Source organism: Hyperoodon ampullatus (assembly GCF_949752795.1).
Source record: "Hyperoodon ampullatus genome assembly, chromosome: 12".
NCBI lineage: Eukaryota > Metazoa > Chordata > Mammalia > Artiodactyla > Ziphiidae > Hyperoodon > Hyperoodon ampullatus.
This window is the reverse complement of record NC_136925.1, coordinates 37,128,189-37,151,246: the sequence shown is the minus strand read 5'-3', so window position 1 is coordinate 37,151,246 and position 23,058 is coordinate 37,128,189. Positions and strand designations below refer to the sequence as shown.

At 44.0% G+C, this 23,058-nt stretch overlaps 1 protein-coding gene across 1 annotated transcript; it reads right to left on the bottom strand.

Moving 5' to 3' along the window:
* Positions 1-1,467: 1,467 nt before the first annotated feature.
* PRDM1 (PR/SET domain 1) lies at positions 1,468-22,148 on the bottom strand (the record flags this gene model as incomplete). The annotated part of the gene is made up of 7 exons (XM_079716168.1): positions 1,468-2,164; positions 2,517-2,645; positions 3,089-4,263; positions 9,265-9,517; positions 13,490-13,609; positions 20,252-20,500; positions 22,107-22,148. The coding sequence occupies 7 exons, from the start codon at positions 22,146-22,148 to the stop codon at positions 1,592-1,594; spliced, it is 2,541 nt and encodes an 846-aa protein (XP_079572294.1). The 3' UTR covers positions 1,468-1,591.
* Positions 22,149-23,058: the final 910 nt, after the last annotated feature.

Sequence of the window (23,058 nt, the reverse complement as noted above, 5' to 3'; positions counted from 1 at the left end):
AAGCAAAGTCTCAGAAAGAGTTTGATTTTTTTTTTTTAATGCCATTAGGAAAAGAAGGATCTTTTACATGGTTTGGCTCACAATTTAAGTGGTTATAAATATATTATATATACACATGGTATAGTGGTATAAATAGATTTATAAATATACATCATTCTCCGCTACACCTCAAATGCCAACGTGTCATCTTTGGGTTTAGCAGAAGAGGAGACAGAATGCGACGCATTCCAGCTTTCTGGTGCACGCTGGCTCTCTCCTCTTGAGTAGCAAATCATTAGAGAAGCCATCACTTCCTGCACTACTGGACACACTCAATGAGGTAACTGTTGAACAACTCTGCAATGCCCTTTCTTCTTCAATTAAATTAACCATAAAATGTAAAAACACAAATACTGAGAAAAGTCTGAGTTGTACAGAAAAGAAATACAATTGATGTGTTGGGGATAGGAATGTTCATTACCCGCTTTGACCCTAAGACAACAAGAATACCCGTTTTCCGGTTTTTGGTTTTTAAATTGTGGCCTGAGCCTATCTAACTCAACTCCTTCCTGGTAGAGCACCACGTTTGTGCAATTTTGACAAAACAACAAAAAAGACCCACAACAAAAACACCCAGACTCATGCTCCCTCACCTCACCCATACAAAACCACCTGTGCTTTGGGAATGTTTTGCAGTGGTTTTAAACATGGCATTTTGTCTTCTTCACATTTTCAGATAATACATTGGGATGCCAAAGTCTCGTGGCCACTCCGAATGGTCACATGACTTTGGGGGTGGGGCGACCCTGTTTTTCGGAGAGGGAGACAGATTAGCAAAGCCTTCTTGTCGCCTTTCTGGTAAATCTGTGAATGGGGGGAAAATGCTGAATATCTACAGAAACATACAAGATTCTCTCTTTCTTATTTCTTCTACCAGAGTTATTACTGGGTAATTCTGCACACATACCCCCAAGTTATACAGTGCTGTTCAAAATGATACAATCCTATGAATGAACACATCAATTGCCTAACTTTGGCAATACCAAAACCTCATTTTCAAACCATTATTACAGAGGGAGGTCGGCTGACGTAATGTATTTGTTTACTAAATCTTAGGTACTTAAAACAGATGTGCAGAAATTATCTACAAAGAACAGCCACCAGACAAAAATATAACAACTCAAATTACAAGGAATTCTTCCAGTCATTGTAAACTTTTTTTAATTATTGCTTTTTGAATGGTAAATTGTATAATAAATTATGAAGGATTATCACTGAAAAAATAATTATGACTAGGCCATAGTCTTAGCAATGGGAGGGCTATGCAAACATATCCACACAAATATTCAAAATACACAGGTTCAAATATATAGATGGGGGTGTAAATAAGTATATATAATATGTATATATATTGTCTTTCCCTCATTTATGCCCTGAGATTTCAGTAACTTTGGGGATCCTTCTTTAATTCCAGAGAGGTGAGGGGAAACCACCTGCCGTCAGGAGAGCTTTGCAGAACTGGAATCATGTACAAGCATTTGCTACAGGCACCCTGACTCGCCAAGTCATACGTTAAGAAAAAAGACAAAACACCTTTTGTTTTCTGCAAATCTTAAGGATCCATTGGTTCGACTGTTTCTTGTTTGACCTTTACAGGTCCCAGAGGTAGTGGGTTGCTGTGAGGCAACTTCAGGAAGGACGGGTCTGTTGACTCGTAGAGGCTACATCCTGAGAGCAGTCCATTCCCCATGTTTCTTTGCAAAGACACTTTCAGGCCAGTTTCTTCTTTCTCTTTTCTGACCACGGCCAGAATCTCCTTCTCCACCACAGAGGTCATGTCAACGTTGTCCTCCATGTCCTCCAGCCGGTCGGCATTATCACTGATGTCAAACTTCTCGATTTCTTCGTTGATTCTGGTCAGGTCCTCCAGAGGCAGCCCCGTGGCTGGGGCCACAGGACAATACCCCTTCAGGTGGACCTTGAGGCTGCAGAGATGGATGTAGCTCTTGTGGCAGTGGGCACACTTGTGGGGCCGCTCCCGGGTGTGTAGGCGCTTGTGGAGTTTCAGGTGCACAAACTGGGTGAACTTGGCGGGGCACACCTTGCACTGGTAAGGTTTCTCTCCGGAGTGGAGTCGCAGGTGGGTCTTGAGATTGCTGGTGCTGCTGAATCGCTTGTGGCAAACCTGCAGCGTGGGGAAGGGGGCAGGGAAGGGAGGTGGGAGACCAGAAGGTTAAGAGCCGCCAAGCGGAGGGGCACGCTGCCCACCCACACCCAGCAACCTGGGAGGTGAAAAAACTCCCAGCAGCGTTAGGCAAATAGAGCGATGGGAACGCACCACCCATGGGGTGGTGTTTCCCTTCCAGACCACTGTCCAACCACTGGAAGCTGGTGTGTCATCATCTCAGCTCATCAGCAGCCCAAAGAAGGCAGAATTCTTGTGCTGGTTTAAACTATGGGCTATGGGATGATGGGAGGACGACTCCTGAGACACTGTCTACAAAGGTCGAAAGTTCTACCCAGAAAACACTGCCCACCTGGCATTCATGTGGCTTCTCTCCCGTGTGTACCAGGTAGTGTTTCTGCAGGTGGGCGAGCTGAGTGAAGCCCTTGTTGCAAGTCTGGCATTTGAAAGGCCGTTCTCCGCTGTGCACTCTGAGGTGGACCTGGGAAGAAGCCACACACGTTAGTTCGGCTGTCACTTGGCTGCAAAATTGAACATTCCCGTGCAAGGACTCGGGCATTTAGGATGCAAACCTCTTAAAAAAAGCATCAAGGTGAAGTCTTAAAACCAATCAAACCCCGATGTGATTTTCAGAACTCTGTTGTGTTGGAGCTAAAGGAACAAAAGTCATAGGCTAAGCGGGGACTTGAAACTGATGTTCTGGCGCAAACCCCACGTGTTTATCATTCAGAAGACACTCAGGAGAGGGGAAGCAACGTGTCCCAAGCGGCGCAGCCAGAGCAGCAAAGGCAAAAGCAAAGCCGCATCGACGGTGCCCAGCCCAGGTCTCACACTGTGGAAATGGCAATTTATAACCTGCGGGAGGTGAACTAAAGACCCACGCGCGTCGTGCACTCCAGGGGACAGACCCCACGCCAGGCCTACCTTCAGGTTTGAGAGCTGGCCGAAAGTCTTGGCGCAGACGTTGCACTCGTACTTGATCTTGCCGTTCTGCTTCTTCAGGGGGTAGGGGAGCGTCTTGTAGCCGGTCATGTTCCTTTTGTTCTTGATGAGATTCACGGCCTCGTCGCTGCCGCCGCCGCCGCCGCCGCCGCCGCCGGGGGCCGCCGCGGCCGCTGAGGTAGCTTTGGGCTGCACCACGTGCTCGGCCGTGGCGGCGGTGCCGGCCGTCGGGGACCCGCTGGTGGGGCTGCAGGCCTTGTCCTTCAGGCTGGCGGCCGCCCCGGGCAGGGAGAAGGCACTGTGCGGCGGGGGCACCAGCACCTCCCGAGGGTGCTCGGGCTGCAGCAGGCGGCGCGCCCCCTCCGAGGGCAGCGAGCTGGGGAGGGAGGCGGGCGCCAGCATCGGGGGAGGCAGGCCGCCCCCGCCCAGGAGGCCGCCGTACACGGGGTACAGCCTCGGGAAGAGGCCGAAGCTGCCGAGGCCGTTGATGTTGCCCACGGCGCCCAGGCCGTTGCAGTTCATGCCGTAGGGGGGCAGCAGGAACTTGGGGTAGTGCGCGTTGTAGGAAGGGATGAAGGCGGGCGGCAGGTGCGGGGGCGGTGCGTAGCCGGGGTAGGAGCCCAGCCCCTCGGCGGCGGCGGCGGCGTACGGAGCGTTCAAGTAGGCGTAAGGGTCCCGGTGCTCCTGGGAGACGGGGGCCCGCGGCGACACGGTGTTCCCCGGGCTGCTGTGCAGGCTCCGGTCCGGGCTGCTGCGCGCCGAGGGGCTGGGCGTCGTGGAGGACGGGATGGGGGAGTGCGCGATGTAGGGCGGCCGCTCCATCCCGTAGGCCAGGGAAGCTTTCAGAAAGTCTTCCGGGAGAGGGGCCCGGATCGGGTACACCACCCGCGGGTAGAAGGGCATCTCGGGGCTCCCATTTTTCCGGCAGTCGGGGCTCCCATGTTTCCGGAAGTCGGGGCTCCCATGTTTCCGGAAGTCATCCGCGTCCTTTTCCAAAGTGAGGGGTGAAATGTCGGAGCGGTATAAGTCCTTCCCTTTGGAGGGGCAGGAGTCCAATTTTAGTATTTCGTTCACGCTGTACTCTCTCTTCGGGACATTCTTTGGGCAAAGTTCATGTTTCTCAGTGCTCTGCTGCTTTGGATGGCTCTGGGTTTGCGCTGAAATAAAGAAAGGGGGATTACTCAGAGGGAGACAGAAAATCGGAGCGAGTTGCTCTCTCCTTGAGCAAACCTGAGCCCCAGCTGCCCCAAGAGGGACACCTGGCATCTCAACGCCCACTCATTCTAGAAGGCTCTCGCCACTCCAGTTCCTTCTCAGCAAAACCAGGTCACTGGTGGCATCGATAAAACGAATAGCACCGTTTGTATTATTTTGTTTCCAATGGTAAAAACCTCATGATAGGACAAGTCCTGTTCGACCTAGCGTAGGAGAGCCTCCATGAAAACGGCGTGGAGAAATCCCGGCACGGGGTGTCAGCAGGTTAATGAAAGTCATTCTCATGTTCACGGTTTACCTAAAGGAAATCAGCACACCCTGCAAACTAGATGTGCAAGATTAAGACTCATTTCAAGTAATAAGCAGTCATCAATTTTCGCCTCCATTCTTGTTTAATACGAATTTGATAAAACCCTGTTCAAACTGCCTCTCCCAAACAGACAGATTAGCAATGTGATGCCACCCCTTCCCCTCGATTTGCTGACAACACCAGAATTTCACTGAGGCTCTGGTCTAACCAGGCTCCCAGTAATGCTGTCCCCTGGAATCACAAGGCATGACATAGGCATCTCTGCCAAACCACAACTGGCACTTCCTGAGCCAGTTCAATTACTTAGAGCACCAAAGAAAACAGGCAGCAAAGATGAAAGCATGTATTCCAAAAGACGGCATATTATTACTTGGTAAATAGACTGTTTAGGAACAGCAGCAACGAGAGGACAGGCTCTCCAGGCCATCGCCAGCACTGCCCCTCCTAACACACAGAACAAACGATGCCTTCGGGAAGACACCAGCCAGAGCAGGGAAAACCAAACACTCGCTGCTCAGCCTTCCCTGGAAACCAAAAGTAAAATACATGCTGCTTAGTCGGAGCTCTGGTTGTTGGAGGGCAACCCCTCCAGCCTGCACACCTGCCGTAGGCGTAGGCATCAGCTGTTGGTTTGTGTAGATGCCAGGAGAGGCAGGGACCTCGTGGCCTTAGCCTCAGAAGAGGACAGGCTTGGGGGACCGGGCTGAAGCCTCTGTAAAAGTATCATTCACTGTCTTTAAAAAAGTCCCTGTTCGACTTAACGGAGGAGGAACTCCAGGCTTGATACCTGATAGGTCTAGAAATGAACTCTGTGGAACTCCAGAGTCTGAATTCTTCAAATCTATTCTCTAGACTGACAAGCTTGAGGGATTCGATTCCAGTTTGAGAGCCCCTCAGAGAATGTTATCTCTGCTGGCTGTTATCAGTTACTCCTGGGTGAGCCAGCAGCCCCAGAATAAACACAGCCCAGACACTATCAGGGAAGATGCTGATGGGGGCAGTGATGGAAAGCTTGTTGAGGGAGAGGGATTTCTGAAGCCACTAAACCAAAATAAATAGCCCCTTATCAGGCCAATATCAGTCTTTCAGTGAGGCTCAGCAGGCAGGAAGTTCAAATTGTCACTTTTGTTTTTTAAAGCTGAAATGGTAAAGGAAGAGAGACAACTAAGTTGGAAAGCTGATAGGCAAGGCATCTCACACCCACAGGAGGGAATTCTGAGGTGAAAAAGAATGATTTGGAGTCATCCACAGAAAGATGTCACCCTAAAAAAAATGAAAATACAGAAACTTCACCATCATAACTTTCTGCCATTTTTATGTGGCAAGTAACATCTAAGTCTCCTAATTTTCTTCAGTGGCTTCAACACTGTCTTGGTTCTAAAATTCAATAAATCAAAGCCATAAGCAAAAAGTTTAAGTCTGTCCGTAGCACTGTCCCTACTATTTATTTAGTCTGGTGTTCTTACTGAGCACCTCCATAATCCGATTATTGAACTACCACAAAGCTAACGACTGGGGACTTCCCTGGTGGTCCAGCGGGAAAGACTCCACCCTCCCAATGCAGAGGGCCCCGGTTCGATCCCTGGTCGGGGAACTAGATCCCTCATGCATGCCGCAGCTAAGAGTCCACATGCCACAACTAAGAGTCCGCATGCTGCAACTAACACCTGGTGCAGCCAAAATAAAAATTAATTAATTAATTTTTAAAAAAACTTTAAAAAAAGCTAACGATTGGGCCAACAAACCAGAAAGTCAGAATTTATAATTTTCTGTGCAAAACACTGAGCACGGTGTGCCTAGCTTATAGTAAATCCATGATATATGTTCGATATCTCTTATGCCTTCATAAAAATACATTTATTTCTTATTACAAAACAATATCCGGAGGGCAACGTCAGCCCCCCTCAGGTGTTCTAAGGTGGCGATCATGGAGTCTATGTGAAAAGGTACATTTAAAAAAACCATCCTTCAGCAGCTGAGTAATCAGTGGAGCTGGTGTCATTTCTGACTCTCCCACTCAGCAGCAGCTTGAGTTAACATGAAAAAGAAAATCAAGATCTGTTTTTGTTCTTAAATCTTAAATGGCTGTAGGCGGATGGAGTCATTTCAAGAGTGAACTGCTTCTGAAGGCTCTGAATGGCTTAATTATGCCGACTCACATTTTCGATCTATAATAAGAACCCCCAAGACTACAAGAACCTAGAAGTTCTGCAGTAGGCAAAACAAAGCCTGTTTTCAACTGAAACTGAGAAAGCAGATTAACATTTAGAAGTCTATAATCTGGTCAACTGTTTTCTAGATGGGTTAGTTAGATAGATTGAAAAAAACTACCAAAAAAACTTGGGAGGGGTAAGAGTTAAACCTGATAGTTCCTACTCCTTTTCTTTGGTTTTTAAAAAATGCCTACTTATGATTTCTGGCTACTTATTTTTCTTTACCTCAGTTTTCTTCAAATCTCTTCTCCTCAAAACTCTACCAGTTGAACTATCACTGCCATTTTAAAGCCCTCACGGAGATTCTGACACAAGCCTCTATTGTGCTTGAAGCATGGAACCCAACACAACTCTTGTGAAGACGCAATCTACCTATTAGGCCTGATGAAACAGTGGAAATTTTCCTGATCAGCATCTCAATCATCAGTTACCACACCTAAGACAACTGGTTTCACAAGGCAACTGGAGTCTTGGCTTATTGTGACTGGCTATTGTTAACTCTCATTCTTTACTACGAATACTGGACAATGAATGGGTACCTAAAAATGTTAAACCACCATTCAGAAAAAATTCTGCGTAAACAAAAAGGGATATTTGAGGGAACAAAGGTGTCATTTCATAGTATACATGACAGTTGCTTCTGAATACAAAGAATAAGCATTTGAATAAATGCAAGGCCTTTTAAGACCTTTCTTTGACTGGCAGGAGGTAAGGGATGTATGTGAAAAAACTTCTTTGTGGTTGGAGCAAAGTCACCAGGGTGGGTCATCTCAAATGGAGTTACTGTTCAAAAAAAAAAAAAAAGTCTTTTTCTGAATCCGTGAATGATGAAGCTCAAGGAATGGGAAGAGACCCTCAAGAGGAAGTGACCGGCTATGCTGAGAAAGTCAGGAGGAAGCAGCACATCTTCTCGGGAGATGTCCTGCCGGAATATAAGTTGCCTTTCACCACTGGGCCTGGCACCTACAGGTGGTAAAATAGCGGAAGGGCTCCTGGGATGCTTGGCATTAGTGACATGACGGAGACTCTTGGAAGCGCTAAAGAGAGATAAGGGAAAAGAACCACCACCATTGGCCAGGACCTGATTATACCCACCATGCTCAAGCTGAAAGCCAATTTGTTCCAACTATTCTAAGACTTCTTCCTGAAGCTCAAGGTGCACAATATGTGTGTATGTAAGGACCACAAACACAAATTTAAAGATGATCTTATGGTGGAGGTCCTTAAGCTTTTATAGCCCCAGCTTTTCAGAAAACTGCAAATATAGTCTTGGGATCACAGGGAGAGCAAAAGTAAACTAGACAGTGTGGGATGAGTACCAAATAGCTACACAATTGGATTATACCTGACTAGGATAAATAATTGGTCCTAAAGTTTAAGTCAAATTCTAATTTATGTTAATATTAACATTCATCTCAAAGGACAAAGTGTGAACTAAAACAATTTAGCCTCCAGATAAAAGCAAGTGGGACAGCATATGGACTACTGATGAATCTGGTTAAAGGGTCTCTGGGAATTCTTTGTACTGTTCTTACAACTTCTCCTTAGGTTGGAAATGAGATCAAAACAAAAGGTTACAAAAATTTCAGCATTTAGAGGCCAAAACTTTTAAACCAGAAGGAGCTGATTTAAAAAACTGCTTTAAAACTTAGCAGTCTGAGAATATACAACCATAGTTACAACAGGTTGGAATTTTATGGTAAATCTTAAATCATTCATAGAGATCACTTGAGAACGACTAAAATGAAGTAGGGTTTTGCAGAGAGGTCATGATAGCCAACGTTAACCAAATAAAAAAGTAAAAGCTTGCAAACCTAAGGAACTGAGGATTTGTTAAGATAAAGTGATAGGTGGTTACTGTAAACTCATCAGGAGATCAGATGATTAGGTTTTTACCATTAGGAAGGAAGCTAAGATATAAAATCTTTAGGGTTATCCATATTCAAATAAGATCTGAAAAATTATAGCTCCGAGTTTTTCTAGAAACCTTTTATGTTTCACATCAGACCATAACTTGATAACCAAATGTGCATCTCTGCAATATTTCAATGTACATGTTAAGCACTGACAAATTACCACAAACAAGGAACTATATACCTTGCATTCTTGGCATGTCAGAACCAATCTCTATTATATTATAATCCTACCTGCCCCCTTTTGGATAGATTAGCATTGAACATATATTTCTTCCTGTAACTTTCTGAACATTCAAAGTAGTTCTTAGTATTTTTTAAATGATCCAGTTTCATTATAGGGAATAGAGACTAAAAAAAGCTGTTTTCCTGTTCCCAGTCCCTAGTTTAAGCCACCTCCTTGGCCCATCCGATGAAGCCATGTAATTAAACAACATGTTATTAGCGCAAAGGGGCAGAACTGACATTACTGGCATTTCTAATTTTTTTGTTCTGTAATCCACTTACTGAGATTCATCATTGTCAGCTCTCCAGGATAAGGGTAGTGAAGCCTTTCCGCAAAGTCCCGGCAATACCACACAAGAAGCTCCTGGTTGGCGGGGATGGGCTTAATGGTGTAGAAGTAGATGTTCATGCCGTTCTGACAGGCGGCCAGGTTCTGCTCCCTGGCAGAGTGCGCTGGGTTCACGTAGCGCAGCCAGTTGCTCTTCTCCTCATTAAAGCCATCGATGAAGTGGTGAAGCTCCCCTCGGGAATAGATCTGCCCAAAAGAGAAGACAGACATGGAAAAGACAGCCCCAAAGCAAGGGAAAGCTTCCCTGGCACCTCTGAGAATAAACCCAGCAAATACCGGGTTTGATTTCTGGTCCCTTATTGCCTGGTTAGAAAAGGAAATCAGTTTAGCCGGAGTTGTCTTGAATCAGCAGAAATAAGGGCATTAACAGGGAAGGCACACTTTGTCAGTTACCTTTTCCATTTCAGTTTTAGTGTCTTGTCACTTTTGGGGGGAAAAGTAACAGAAGAGTGAAACACAAGATTTCATTTAAGGAGCTGCCTCAGAAGGACTCAACAACCACCGAGTACTGTTTCTGCTACCACAGTGAATGGCACACAGGCAGTGCTACTAACTTGAGTTCCGATCATGCAGACTTTTAATGCTTTGAGTCACTGGGTATTAGACCAACCCGAATGAGTACGTCAAACCGAGTCTCTCAACTTTTTCTATGGCCTCTGTACTTGCCGTTTCCTACACCCCCGCCCGAGGCTTAAACTATGCAAACATCCTCCACCCCCAAGCCTCCAAGTCCAGCAGAAACACTTGTTCATATGAATACTTGGAAGCTTGCCTTTTTGGGGAAACGCTGGGTGAGGCCAAGGTGAACTTCACCTGCCATAACAAAGTGAACACTGGGACAGAAGCCAGCATCAGACAGACAGTCTACTGAGAAGCCACTTTTCCTCTTGACAAACGAGTCCGGCCTTGCACTTTTCTTTCAAGGCAGAGGCGGGGAGAGGGAACCCTCTTACCCGTGAGGTGGTTGGGCTAAAACACCACTCACAGAGCCGCAGGGTTCGTGTTTTTGGTAAAAGAACAGAAAGAAACCATGTTGTTCTTTAAAGGCAATGCAAAATGAAGAATTCAAAGCCTGCCCTAGAGTCATGCTGCTTTTGGTTAACAGATGCCCTCAGGCCACTCGGTAAAAAGGTAGAGGTAAAAATAGGAAAAATTGAAGTATACATTCTTACTGAAACTTTATAAACAACTTTATAAACAAACTCCTTGCCCTTCCACAGTAAGTTTCTCTCTTTCCCTCTTTTTAAGATGTACCCAACTCATCTTCAGACTTAAGAGATCCTTAACACATATATAAGAAATACCTGGTAATCTGCAACTTAGAGGTTCCAAGTCATAGGGCCTGGTTCATAGCAGAAGTTTTGCTCTAAGCGGACAGCAGGTTATTGCTTTCTTCTTAGTCACATGCTATGTTAGCCTCTGAAGTGTTTCTGTATTCTGCTCAAGTGTTATCAGACAAAAAGGAACTCTGTCCCTTTAACACGGGCAGTAAACACCAGAATCACTTTCTTTTAAGAGTAACTTCCTGTAAATTGTGAAGGGGGAAATACATGTGGCTTCATCAAAGCAGCTTGTGAGAGCTTTTGCGGTGTGTTTTGTTAAGAGAAAATGGAACAAGGCCGGGTGAATTCTGCTATCAAGAGGGGTTTTCAAGTTTGTTTACTCTGATGTGCAAACTTCCAGGAACACGGGGTTCCATCGCTGTTGCACTCTTCGCTGGGCGGGCGGAAACTGCTTTCTAAAGCTACGGGTATGTTGATTCCAGTCAGCCTTCCACGGACTACAATTTACTGTATCCTCATTTAAAAACAGAAATGTCGATGCCATGAAGTCACTCCACACACACACACACACACACACACACACACACACACACACGAAAATAAAATAAGGATACGTCAGATGCACACTGCTCCCTATCACCCTCTCTACATTTCCATATATTATCAAGAAGATTAAAAACGTGCTGACTCATAGCACAGTTACAAGAAATGTCACTGGTTTCTCAACTTGAACATCCCTTCTCTTCTTTGACTGTGTAATTTGCATGAAACTTTTTCTTTCCTCACAACAGATGTTCATATTCCTGCCAGCAAAATCAGGATGCTTTTAACAACATGTGGGAAGTTATCTCCTACAATATCCTTTGCATGTGAAGGACCGATTTCAATAAATCCTCCCAAGGAAAGCATTTCAGCTACTTAGAGTGAATCTTCAATGAAGCAGGGAACTGGGACAGAGATAGGAGGTTCTTAAATATTTCTTGTCGTATTTTTCAAAAGGATCATGAATTAACAAGACTTAGGCTGGATTTTCTTAATTCCGACCTTCAACTCCAAGAACTACACGTGTCTGTGGCTCATTTCTGAGAAGACCTTATTGGCAGTAAAGGGAAAAATGAACTCGCTTACATTTTGCCCATTATTAGTCAGGTATTAAATATATTTTAAGCATGACTAATTATTAAATAAAAATTGTGAGCACACAACTCAGAGTGAAAAATTCTCAGTGATCTCTTTTGTTTGGAAAATAGTAAAATACATTTCTTAAAACACAAAACTTCCCAGATTAAAAAAAAAAAAAAAAAATCTTGTTTCTTAGGAACAGCTTCTGAGTGATCCCCAAATAGAAATCTTTTATAAATATACTTGTCCAAATGATATAAGCATTCTAGGTAAATCTGGCCAGAGTAAGTATAATACAATTTTTGTTGCTACCATGTAGCTGTTTCTTAAAAGAATTTTAGTAACAGTTTCCCAGTAATCATGTACATTTTATGCAAGTATATATATAAAAAATTGCTTTTAAATTTAGTAAACGTAGCTTTATTTTCTAATTGAGGAAACCAAGTATCCCAGAGAGATCTATGGGAAAATGGAAAGTCGTCCAATTTTTTCTCTGTTCATCCTAATCCAGGGTCTTTTACTCAAAGATTCCATCTAATTAGTTCACCTGTCAGGTCCTTTTTTATTTTTTTAATTAATTAATTAATTTTTTATTTTTGGCTGTGCTGGATCTTCCTTGCTGTGTGCGCTTTCTCTAGTTGCGGCGAGCAGGGGCTACTCTTCGTTGCGGTGTGCGGGATTCTCATTGCAGTGGCTTCTCTTCGTTACGGAGCATGGGCTCTAGGCGTGCGGGCTTCGGTAGTCATGGCACACGGGCTCTACAGAGCATAGGCTCAGTAGTTGTGGTGCACGGGCTTAGTTGCTCCGCGGCATGTGGGATCTTCCCAGATCAGGGCTCGAACCCGTGTCTCCTGCATAGGCAGGCGGATTTTTTTTTTTTTTTTTTTTTTTTTGCGGTGCTTGGGCCTCTCACTGTTGTGGCCTCTCCCGTCGCGGAGCACAGGCTCCGACACGCAGGCTCAGCGGCCATGGCTCACGGGCCCAGCCACTCCGCGGCATGTGGGATCTTCCCAGGCTGGGGCACGAACCCATGTCCCCTGCATCGGCAGGCGGACTCTCAACCACTGTGCCACCAGGGAAGTCCTGTGAGATCCTTTCTAAGTGTGATATTCCAAAGGAAATTGGATTGGCCAGACTCTTTGGATGTTAAAGGAAAGTTTATCATCCCGAATGATTATAAGCATTTCCTTTACGCTATGGGAGTAACTTATGTACTGTCAAACCCAATAGTTTCATGGTACAGGTGTGTTGAAACAGGACGAGTCTTGTGGTCCATCTCCATTCCCCTAGTACCATCTTCTACCCATCCTTCCTTAAAGGCATTTATTTTTGAGGTAATTCATTTATGATTACTTGTCCATTCAATTAAAGTTAAGTCAGCAAGAAATCAACAAGGGGTGAAATCTAAGGCTTGGTGACTCATTACTACTTCCTTGCACAGAAATGCAAATGAACTTACCCTTGAAGCAAGCAGCAAACTGTTTCCTTTCATCACAAAGCTCTAATGAATTGCAAAAATTAAGATTCACATATAGACCATCTCTCCATCCCTAACCACCTACATACAGGCTGTGTTTCCCAGGCCAAACATTTAACCAGGTTCATCACGATTGCTTAGAATTCCCTATGTCCTTGGGGACCCTGAATACTTGTGGGGAGCCCCAGGACAGGTTGAAAAAGGAAGTGACCCAGCAATTTTAGTTTCATTTTTTCCCCTAATACTTAATGAGTCTGGAAAAATTTCCCTACTTACCCGCCAAAAATATTTCCTGTTGGCGTTCTTGGGAACTGTATCATTGGTGTAGATTTCACCTATTAGAGGTCCAAAACGTGTCCCCTTTGGTATGTATTCTTTACTCACCACTCCAATAACCTAAAGGGGGTAAAACATATGAAACAATGAGTTCAACTGTAAAATATTAATCAATCTTTTCAGTTCAATGAATTGAATCGTCAAATGGTAATATAACCAACAATGATGAAATTGTACTATGGAGAGCGGACATCAATGGTGCCACATAATTAACAACGAGCTTGACTTTTGGGGAAGACCATCTTTTAAACTCGCAGATCATAAGCAAATAAATACACAACCAAGTATAAAACAGTCTAATTCTCCGGTGACTGAGTGTCCTCTATTTTTTATTAATACTTTTTATGTGAGAACGGAGAGGGTAACCATTCCATTTTAGAACGAGTTTCAGATACTGAAGAACTAGACAGTCAAGGTTAGACCACTTCAGCCCGCTCCTAGTTTCCTATTTCTTCTTCTCCCTCAAGCCATAAACAGTGTGCTTAAGGGGAATAAAATAGTTTTAACCTCAGAAACCAAAATAATGTTCTTTGGTTGTTCCACAAAGGCCTAAGGAACCAGAAACAAAATATATTATATTTTTTTTCATTCCAGATGAGGGTTTTTTTTCTCTTCTTATAACTTGTAAGTTCTCTTTAATAGAAGGGAATTCTTTCAAGTAACTTTGTTCTTCTCTAGCATCTTCTGCTCAACAGTGGTCAAGAGTCTTCCTTTGAAGTGGAATTTATACGGAGGAGAGCTGTGGGTTCTAAGATCTGAGGAAATGACCTTCTCAGACTTGGATGTATCACACATTTTGACTTTGTAGGGCCTTGCTAAAGAAACATGTTAACTATACCAGTTCCTCCTGGGTCGTAAATTTCTTTGGGGGGGGGGGTTGAAAAAAAAAGTCACCAACCAGGAATCAGGAAGCAATTCATTACTATTCAAAAGAACTCCTTCTCCTCTGTAATAGTCCCTTACGACATTTTGCAGTACATTTCGTTTTGGTTTTTATTCACTCACTTTCCTCTTTTCATTTTCTTTTTGCTCCAAACAGCCTACAAATCACGTACTGAATACCTTACCGATATGGACCAAGAAGGGAGGTAAAACATATTTATTTCCAGGTTTTATTATCCCTGGTGGCTCCTTTATAATTGTGTACCTGACATGGTAGGCCCCAATACATGAAGCAATAAATGTCTGCAGTGGAATCTAAGATTCTGGTTATGATATACACTGACACCTCACTAATCTCATCAATAATTTGTCTCTGTTTAAATGAATATGGAATAAGCATACCTACATGCTTGTGACAGACCAGGCTTTCTCATGTACGTGACTTAAAGAATTAATGTTAAAAAATTTAGTATTCAGTATACAAGCCAATGGAGCATACCCAGACTGGAAAGACAGAAAAAAAGAAAATTTCCTTTACCTAACACAAGTTGAAACAAGGTTGGTGAGCTAGTGTTATTTTTGGCCCATTATGAATTTCTGGCAAGAGCTGAAAAAAGCAGATGTTCATTTCATCCTCCTCCTCTGCCTCATTTACATCTATCTGCCCTTTCAATAACAGCTCATCATTATTGGTATACGTTGGCAGTATAGCTCTGGGGGACGGGAGTACTTCAGCACAGTCTTGAGATAAAAATACATCCTAAAGCTTAAGTAGACTTACTTATTCAGAGGCTCATTGTTTATGATATATTATTGAAAATAATTAATTTGAAAAATGCATGGAATTGGCTTCTATGACACAAATCATTTGGCATTCATATCTGAGTGATTATTCCATAATATTAAAATGACAAACAGGAAAAACAAGTAATGTCATTTGTTGGTGAGCCAATAATTAGCAGTTGATATTTTCAACATATCCACTTTAAAGCAGTAATTTTAAAAAAGGTACTCAACTGGTTCATCAACCTTGTTTTAAATTATAGTCTCTCGCAGACAGTGTCTTGGGGGTCAGAGCTTGATTACCAACAAGTAGCACGACATTGAGGCCAGGGTTTTTCTTCTGAATTGCCATTCTTTTAACCAATGGGCTTTGTGGTATTCAGCTATCAATCTTACACTAAGAAACATACACCATTTTCTTATGGTCCAGAAGAAGTCAACTAGCATTTTGTTCCCACAAAGGAATCTGAAGTAGACATAAGCCACCTGACACCTTTGAGCACTGCTATAGGCAAGTCACTGGGGAAGCTGTGTGACAGCACTGGAAGTAGCTCTTGTCATCGATAACCTTACAAATGAAATGCAGCGGGCCAGACAGGCGAATAATTTGTTAGGAAAGGGAGGTCTGTGAAAATCCTCAAGTCCCAAACAAATAAAAAGAGCCTCAATATTAGATTATCTTTGCAAGTGAGACAGAACCCTAATATTTTTTTTTTTTTTTTTTTTTGCGGTACGCGGGCTTCTCACTGCTGTGGCCTCTCCCGTTGCGGAGCACAGGCTCCGGACGCGCAGGCTCAGCGGCCATGGCTCACGGGCCCAGCCGCTCCGCGGCATGCGGGATCCTCCCAGACCGGGGCACGAACCCACGTCCCCTGCATCGGCAGGCGGACTCGCAACCACTGCGCCACCAGGGAAGCCCTGAACCCTAATATTTTAAGCTGTGTGATGCACAGAGCTTTGGGTACATATAAACTCACACATGTGAATAAATAGAGACACAAAATCACAGAATTTCAAGGTTGGAAGGAACAGTGTAGCTTATATACCATCTCTATCCGTTCCCAGTCCAGCACCCTATCTCACAATCAGCACCTTCACCTCAAATCCATGTCTGAGACATTATTCAAAGAGCACATAAGAGCTGCAACTCTAAGATTCCAATCCTAAGATTCCAGTGCTCAGCCAGGTAACCGGAGTGGGGATCGGAACCAGGGTAGTTTTTCGTGGGAAGTGGGAGACCCAAGTCATACTTCTCCCTCTGGCCCTGGAAAGATCCAGATGTGAATCTTAGCCAACAAAGTTCTATCCTTGGAGCTAGCCTATGATACAGGGGAACCTGGTATGTGCCTTGAATTTCCCAGAGCTAAAAAGACTAAGAATGTGTTCACCTAGTTCAGGAAGGAAACTTCACTGGAACTGACCAGGGTCCTAAAGCATCCCTGCTGGGAACGGACTGCTGTGTGCCTCCCATAAACCTACCAGCGAGAGGACACTGGCCTCAACACTTCCCCGCCTGCCCGCTCTTCCCCACTGTGTGTTATGTGTGGGGCTGACCCCTTCAGATCTGTCAGGGGCCTCAGTTACAGAACATACCCTGAAGTCCATGGCTTGCAGACAAAAAACAGGGCTTGTTTTCCATTTTACAAGATGAAGATGTCACAACTTAGTATAGGTGGACTGGGGGTGCTGAATGAAAGTCTGATAGTAAGGAGAATAAATTTGCTTTTTTTTTTTTGAAAGCAAATTCCCTCTTTAGAATATGTGAATACACACGCATCGCAGTGAGTTTCAAGCAGAAACATCATTCAGGTCTAACTGTGGTATCAGCATCCTCGCCCCAAATTATATTAAAATCATTTAAATTACTAGCTACCTCTTCCCTTCTCCCTCCATAAAAATGACTCATTCGATTAAAATTCTATTTTGAATACAAGGATAGTTGCACTGAGATGACTAGAGCTCTGTAGTGTACTTCAGCCTGTACTTCACCCCATTTTTTAAAAACCGGGGTGGAGTGGATAACGATGTTTTCGGAAAGTTTCCTTCTTAATTATCTTCATATTAAAAGAAATGTGGCAATGCCTGGGTACATGGTCTCCAAAATAAAAGGCAGTATGAAGAGGGAATTGCACTTACTGCAAGATGCTTTTTAGAGATGGCTTAATAATGGACTTCAATCAAAATGGACACTGAGTCCCCATCTTCGGCCTGATGTTTCACTGCCACACAATTCTGGAGGTCAGGCTCGGAGCCACAGAGCCTCTGAATTCAACTCAAACAACCTCAGTACAGGCTACTGCTTCCAGAACAGAAGTGTTTAAATCGATCTTTCTGTATTCAAGTATTCACAGAAAATTATTTCAGGAGGTCAAGGGGAAAATCCCCCTAAAAGAATAACCCAGCAGTTTAAAAAGTTTTAAAAGTTTTTGAATAGTATGTCTATATTTGGTTTGAGTTCTGGAAATAGGAAGTAAGAACAGCCTCATTAAAGGTGCACAATGATTCTAAACCAAATCTAAAAATGAAATGAGGGTCAAGATCAGAAATATGGTTTGTATGTTTTGTTTTTAAGCCAAAAAAAAAAAAAAAAAAAAAAGGTGCTGACACATAGCACAAATTCATAATGAAAAATGGTCTTGCTAAAAAAAAAATCCCCAGGATGTCAGAACATCAGTACATAATGTAACATCTTCGCTACTTAAATGAAAACATTTATAGAAGGGCAAGATAAATCAGTCAGATGAAAACTACACGTACAAAGGCTTTTTTCCTCTTTCCACGGCTTGTGGGACTGAAAGAACTAACTGAATAATGATAATGTAAACATTTCACCCATCCTGAAGATTTCTGTTCTAGAACTGGTGTGCAGCTCTCATACTCTCAATGGCTCAATTCCACGGTTCTCTTTCACCACCTGGAGGGAGCTCTCCTTCCCCAAAGTGCAAAAAGGAAGGAGAGAGAAACAGAATAACAGGTACACATTCCAGAGAGAGCTTAAGACAGTATTACATTTAAGTTGGTTTCCTGGTTGCTTTTATGAGGAGGGACTACAGATATACCGCTCTCTTCAAGCATTTCTAGGGGAAAACAGAATAAGAGAAACCTGATCTCTTATTAGGTTCGTTTTGAAGGACCCTCCTTAGGAATACAGGCACTGTATGCTTTTTGGGTGCTGAATATATGAAATAGGGAGTTACACATTTAGAGAAAAAAACACTAAACAAGTTTAATAAATGATCGTCCTGAAGTTATGTTAAGACGATAAATAAAACCACAGTGACACCAAGAGGGGCCAGTGTAGCACAATCAAGTATCACTGGTTGGGGAAGTCTGAAGAACTTTGCTCCAAGTCCTGGCTCTGGCTCTAAGTATATACCTTAAGTAAGTGACTATCTTTCTGAACCTTGAACTAAGGGCATTATTCTATGATTTTACATAGAATGATGAAAATTGAAAAACTTAAGCTAAGAGCTGAACCGAGGATAAGAACACTACAGAACTAAAAGGCAAGGATGACCCACAGAATGGAGGTCTTGATTTCAATCCCAAGGGGCTGGATGGGGCAACACAGCACAATTGAAACCTGGGAACAGATCAATATTTGATCAAATTTGATATGGGAAAAAATGCTACACCTTATAAAGCCACAGCCAAACCTTAAATACCCAAACAAATCCTACACTGATTCCATGGGCCACATATTAAGAGACCTTCTATAGAAAAGGGTGTTACTTTCAGAAAGAGGTGTAATTAAGGCCAATCTCTGGTGTGAAATTTTTGGTAATGTTCACATAAAAATACAATTTAAATTTTGCTTTCTATGAAATCAGCCTCCTCTCTCCCAGCAGGAAAAAAAAAAAAAAAAAAAAAAAAAAAAAAAAAAGTTGAGCTTTAATGAAACCCGAAGCAGAGCTGCTCTATTTAATTTTAGACAGCTGTGTCACCCCTCACCAAAAACACTGAACTCAGATACACAAACAGGAAAGAGACAAAGTATTTCCCAAACCAGCTCTCAACTCCTTCAAATGCTGTTCCTTAGGGAAGGAGGAAAGTGATTTGACATGGTTGTAATGAATAGTCCCAGTATAGAATTCTGGGCTCCTACAGCAAATGACCCCCTTTTCGTGACTTTCTGAAGGCAGTGATAGGACAGACGGTGACCTATGGGAATGGTTGTGATGGCAGGGCTGTGGACGGGTGGATTCCTCCAGCTCAGCCCGGCAGGCAGTAGACCAATGAAAGCAGCTGCAGTAGCTGAATTCTCAAAACAAGAGGTGGTTCTGCAAGTTATTTCACAGCCAAACATCACGCCTAGCTACAATCATTATAGAAAAGGGTAAACACAAATCCTCTGCTCATTCCAAGTTTGGGTTTTCAGCCCCTCTGAAACAACAAAGGGTGTACCCACTTCAGAGGCCAAGAAGAAATTGGCCTGCCAGCCCGATCAGAGCAAAGGAGCTGCCGCAGATAAACAGGGGTTAGCCTGAAGTCATCCGGACAGAGGGCACTTTTACATGAAACTCTTCTCCGTTTATACCATCACTTCAGTTCATAAACACGTCAAGGTTTTGAGAATAATTTTAGAAACCCGGCTAATAAAGCTGGCTCGTTAAAAAAGTAAATAAATAAAGCCATCTGATGACCAAAAAGAGACAAAAGAAACATGTCAAACATTTTTTCTAAGAAAATTTTCTCTCCCTCAAAAGCTAGTATACTGGGGGACGAGGGCCAGAAAAGCCAGAAAACTTTCTCAAAGCTGCTGACAATTTCACCCACCCCATGCTGCGATTCGGCTTTTCCAAGACATGTCAACTTGCCAAAAGATTTCACTGTTTACTAATTCGTATGGAATGGTCGAGAGCTGGAGGAATAAGAAGGGATGGACTTAGGGCAAGAGAAAGCAATGAAAGAAGTGAATTAAGTGATCAGTTATTTACTGATACTTGCAGATTCTCACAGACATACAAGGCCTCAAGGGCAAGTAGGGAGATTTGGCGTCAGGTGCCAATCTTCTTCAACAAGAAACCAGAGGCTTACCTCTTTGCTGTTTGTGGCATATTTGAAAAGCAGATTCCTCGGTAAGGATGCCTCTGCCTGAACCGAAGTGCCTCCTTCGGTGCCAGAATCCCAGGGGTGGTCGTTCACAATGTATGTACACTTCTCCTCAAACTCAGCCTCTGTCCACAGAGTCATGTCCGCGTCCTCCATGTCCATTTTCATGGTCCCCTCAGTCCCCTCTGCCAACCCTGGAACCTTCACAGCACTGGAGTTACACTTAGGGGCAGCCTGGAAGAGAAAGGAAAGGCCTTTAATCCCCATTGTCCTGTGGCTCCTCCGAGAGAGGCTATGACTAATACAGTCGTCTGAAGACTTTAAAAGCAGATGCAGCGTGCTTGGTACAGTTGAGTAAGAGCCAGAAAGCCGTATAAAGATTGCCTTGGAGAAGCAAGGTTTTTAAATGCTATCCTTAGTCAAAAAAAAAAAAAAAAAAAAAGTGTGGCAACCACATTGGGGGACAAAGTTAAAAAAAAGAAAAAAGGAAAAGAACCACCTCCAATCCCTGTCTTTACCTCTCACGGCAGAAAAATGTTGGGGGCGCCTAGTCCTCTGTCCCAGGACGCCTGGGGTCATGGCCGCCAGACCCTCAGCGCTGTGGAAAAGCTGCCTCAGAAAAGTGTCACAAACAAGGAGAGGAAGAGGAAGGAGCTCTGTCTGCCTCTGAATGAAGCTAAAAATGGAAAGCGCGTGTGGTGCAGGAGCGGAACCCAGCCTGCCTTTTCCAAATGGGGAAGACTGAACTTTCCCACCAGCTCCCAACTCAAAACAACTTTCAAAACAACTCGCTCCCCCCCGCCCTCTGCAGCGCGATCTCTTTCATCCTCTCACAGGGAAGGCCGAGAAGGGCTGCTGCATCCTGCCAGCATCCCTGAGCTGCAGCTTTTCCGAGATCTTTTGGACCATAGGAAAAGAGAAGGAAAGACGGGGGCGGAAGTGGGGGCAACTCCCCGCAGTTTCTTTTGACCGTGGGCATCTCACGCCAAATTGAAAAAGTAAAAACAAAGCATAAAACTGTTCAATAGAATTCCCTGGGGAGAATTCCTTTAGGAGCCCTCAGCTACAAATAGCACTTTCCATTTAAATCTGAAAGTGTACGAATTCCCAGAAGTCACTGATGGGCTGCAGTTACTGTAACTAAAGTTATAACAAATATAGAAGACTCAGAAGACAAGCTCTGCTTCCACTTATAAACTGATAAGGGTATTCCCGCAAATCCCCCCTCACACGCAGGAAAAGTGCTTTCCAAAGAGAGAGGGGAAAAAAAAAGGTAAACAACGTCTGCAGTGTTTTCGCATACAGACGGGTTGGGGAAGCAGCAGGAACGTGGGTATCATTTCCATGTAAGAACATGTCCTTGTTAGAATGTAAACATAACACCGTCCAAGTCCTTCAGGGTGGCTTTTCCATTCTTTTATTTCTTCCCTAAATATGATGCTCTTAAAAAAAAAAAAAAAGTCGGATGCTAAGTTGTCTTTCCCTCGGCCACGATTTAAACAAACGTGCTTATTTCTACGTAGCTGCAACGTGTACAGTCACGATGCCAAATAAGTGTTAAAATAAAACCAAAATTTAAACTTAAGCCAACGCGGAATAGTTACTTTGTTGGACGGGTGTGGGCGGGAGCCACTACCGAAATTTCAGTGAACTGACAATTATGCCTAGAACTGAAAGGGTTAATGATTCATAAGGAAAAAGTCTTATAAATGTTTGACAGTACTAAGCGCCCTAAAGCAGAAGCCCTTCTGGTTTCTACTACGACTACGTTAGCCAAGAGAGAAAAAAAAAAAAGTTTTCAGATCAATTTCAGAATGAAAAACAAGATCAAGTTCCTTACCAAGGTCGTACCCACACGTTTTTCCAAGCAAATATCCAACATCTGAGATAAGTGTCGCTCATGCCTACACAGTCCGCATGTGCTCCGCGTCCCCTCCCGGCCGAGGGCTGGCGCGCACCGCGGCGGTGCCCCTCTGCTCCGGCGGCCGGCGCCCGTGTCCCGACTCCCGGCGCAGACAGGTGCCGTGCTGCCCTGCCTCTCCACAACACTGGAGGGCCGAGTGTCACGGCAGCACGCTCAGTCTGTGTTAACCCGGCCGGCGGCTCGGCCCTTTCCTCCTCCCTGCCGCAGATTTCCCATTCGTGATTCACTCCTACCAGCCGCCCGAAGTGGGGGCGTGGCCACACCTGGCCGAGCCGTGCAGAGCTCACCCCAGGGCTTTCCCCCAGCCCGCGAGCGCCCAGAGCTTCCTCCCTCCGTATGTGAATTTCAACATTTACTTGGAATCTTCTGACTTCCCTTTGAGGGCACAACCTCAGCGTTTACTCGGGCTGTATTGTATTCTAAAGACTCCAGACCGCCCTCTTTCCTGCTGCGGCTTTATAAGGGGGCGCACATTCCTTAAATTCAGGGAAACCTAAAAATGACCTAAAATCGTTTGAGTTCCTCGGCTCAGATCCAGTTACAGAACATACAAAACTTACTTGAAAAGATCACGTGAAAAGAGCAATTATTTTTGCATGGAATGGAATAAGATGTAGCTGTCTAGTCCCCAAGCTACTGCCTGTGAAATACACGTTTTCTCCCCGCAAACTTGAAAGCTTCCATGTCTCCTGCTAACTAAAGGGAACTCATCTTTGGTAGAACTGACTTCCCTCTTTCAATTATTTAGTAAATACGGAAATAGGAAAAGGTATAGTCCTACAGATTAAAATTTCTTTGCCTTTTCTCTCCTCCCCAAAACCCACAGGCAGACTTCCGAGGAGTGTGTTTGCAAAGTGTAGAGCATTAA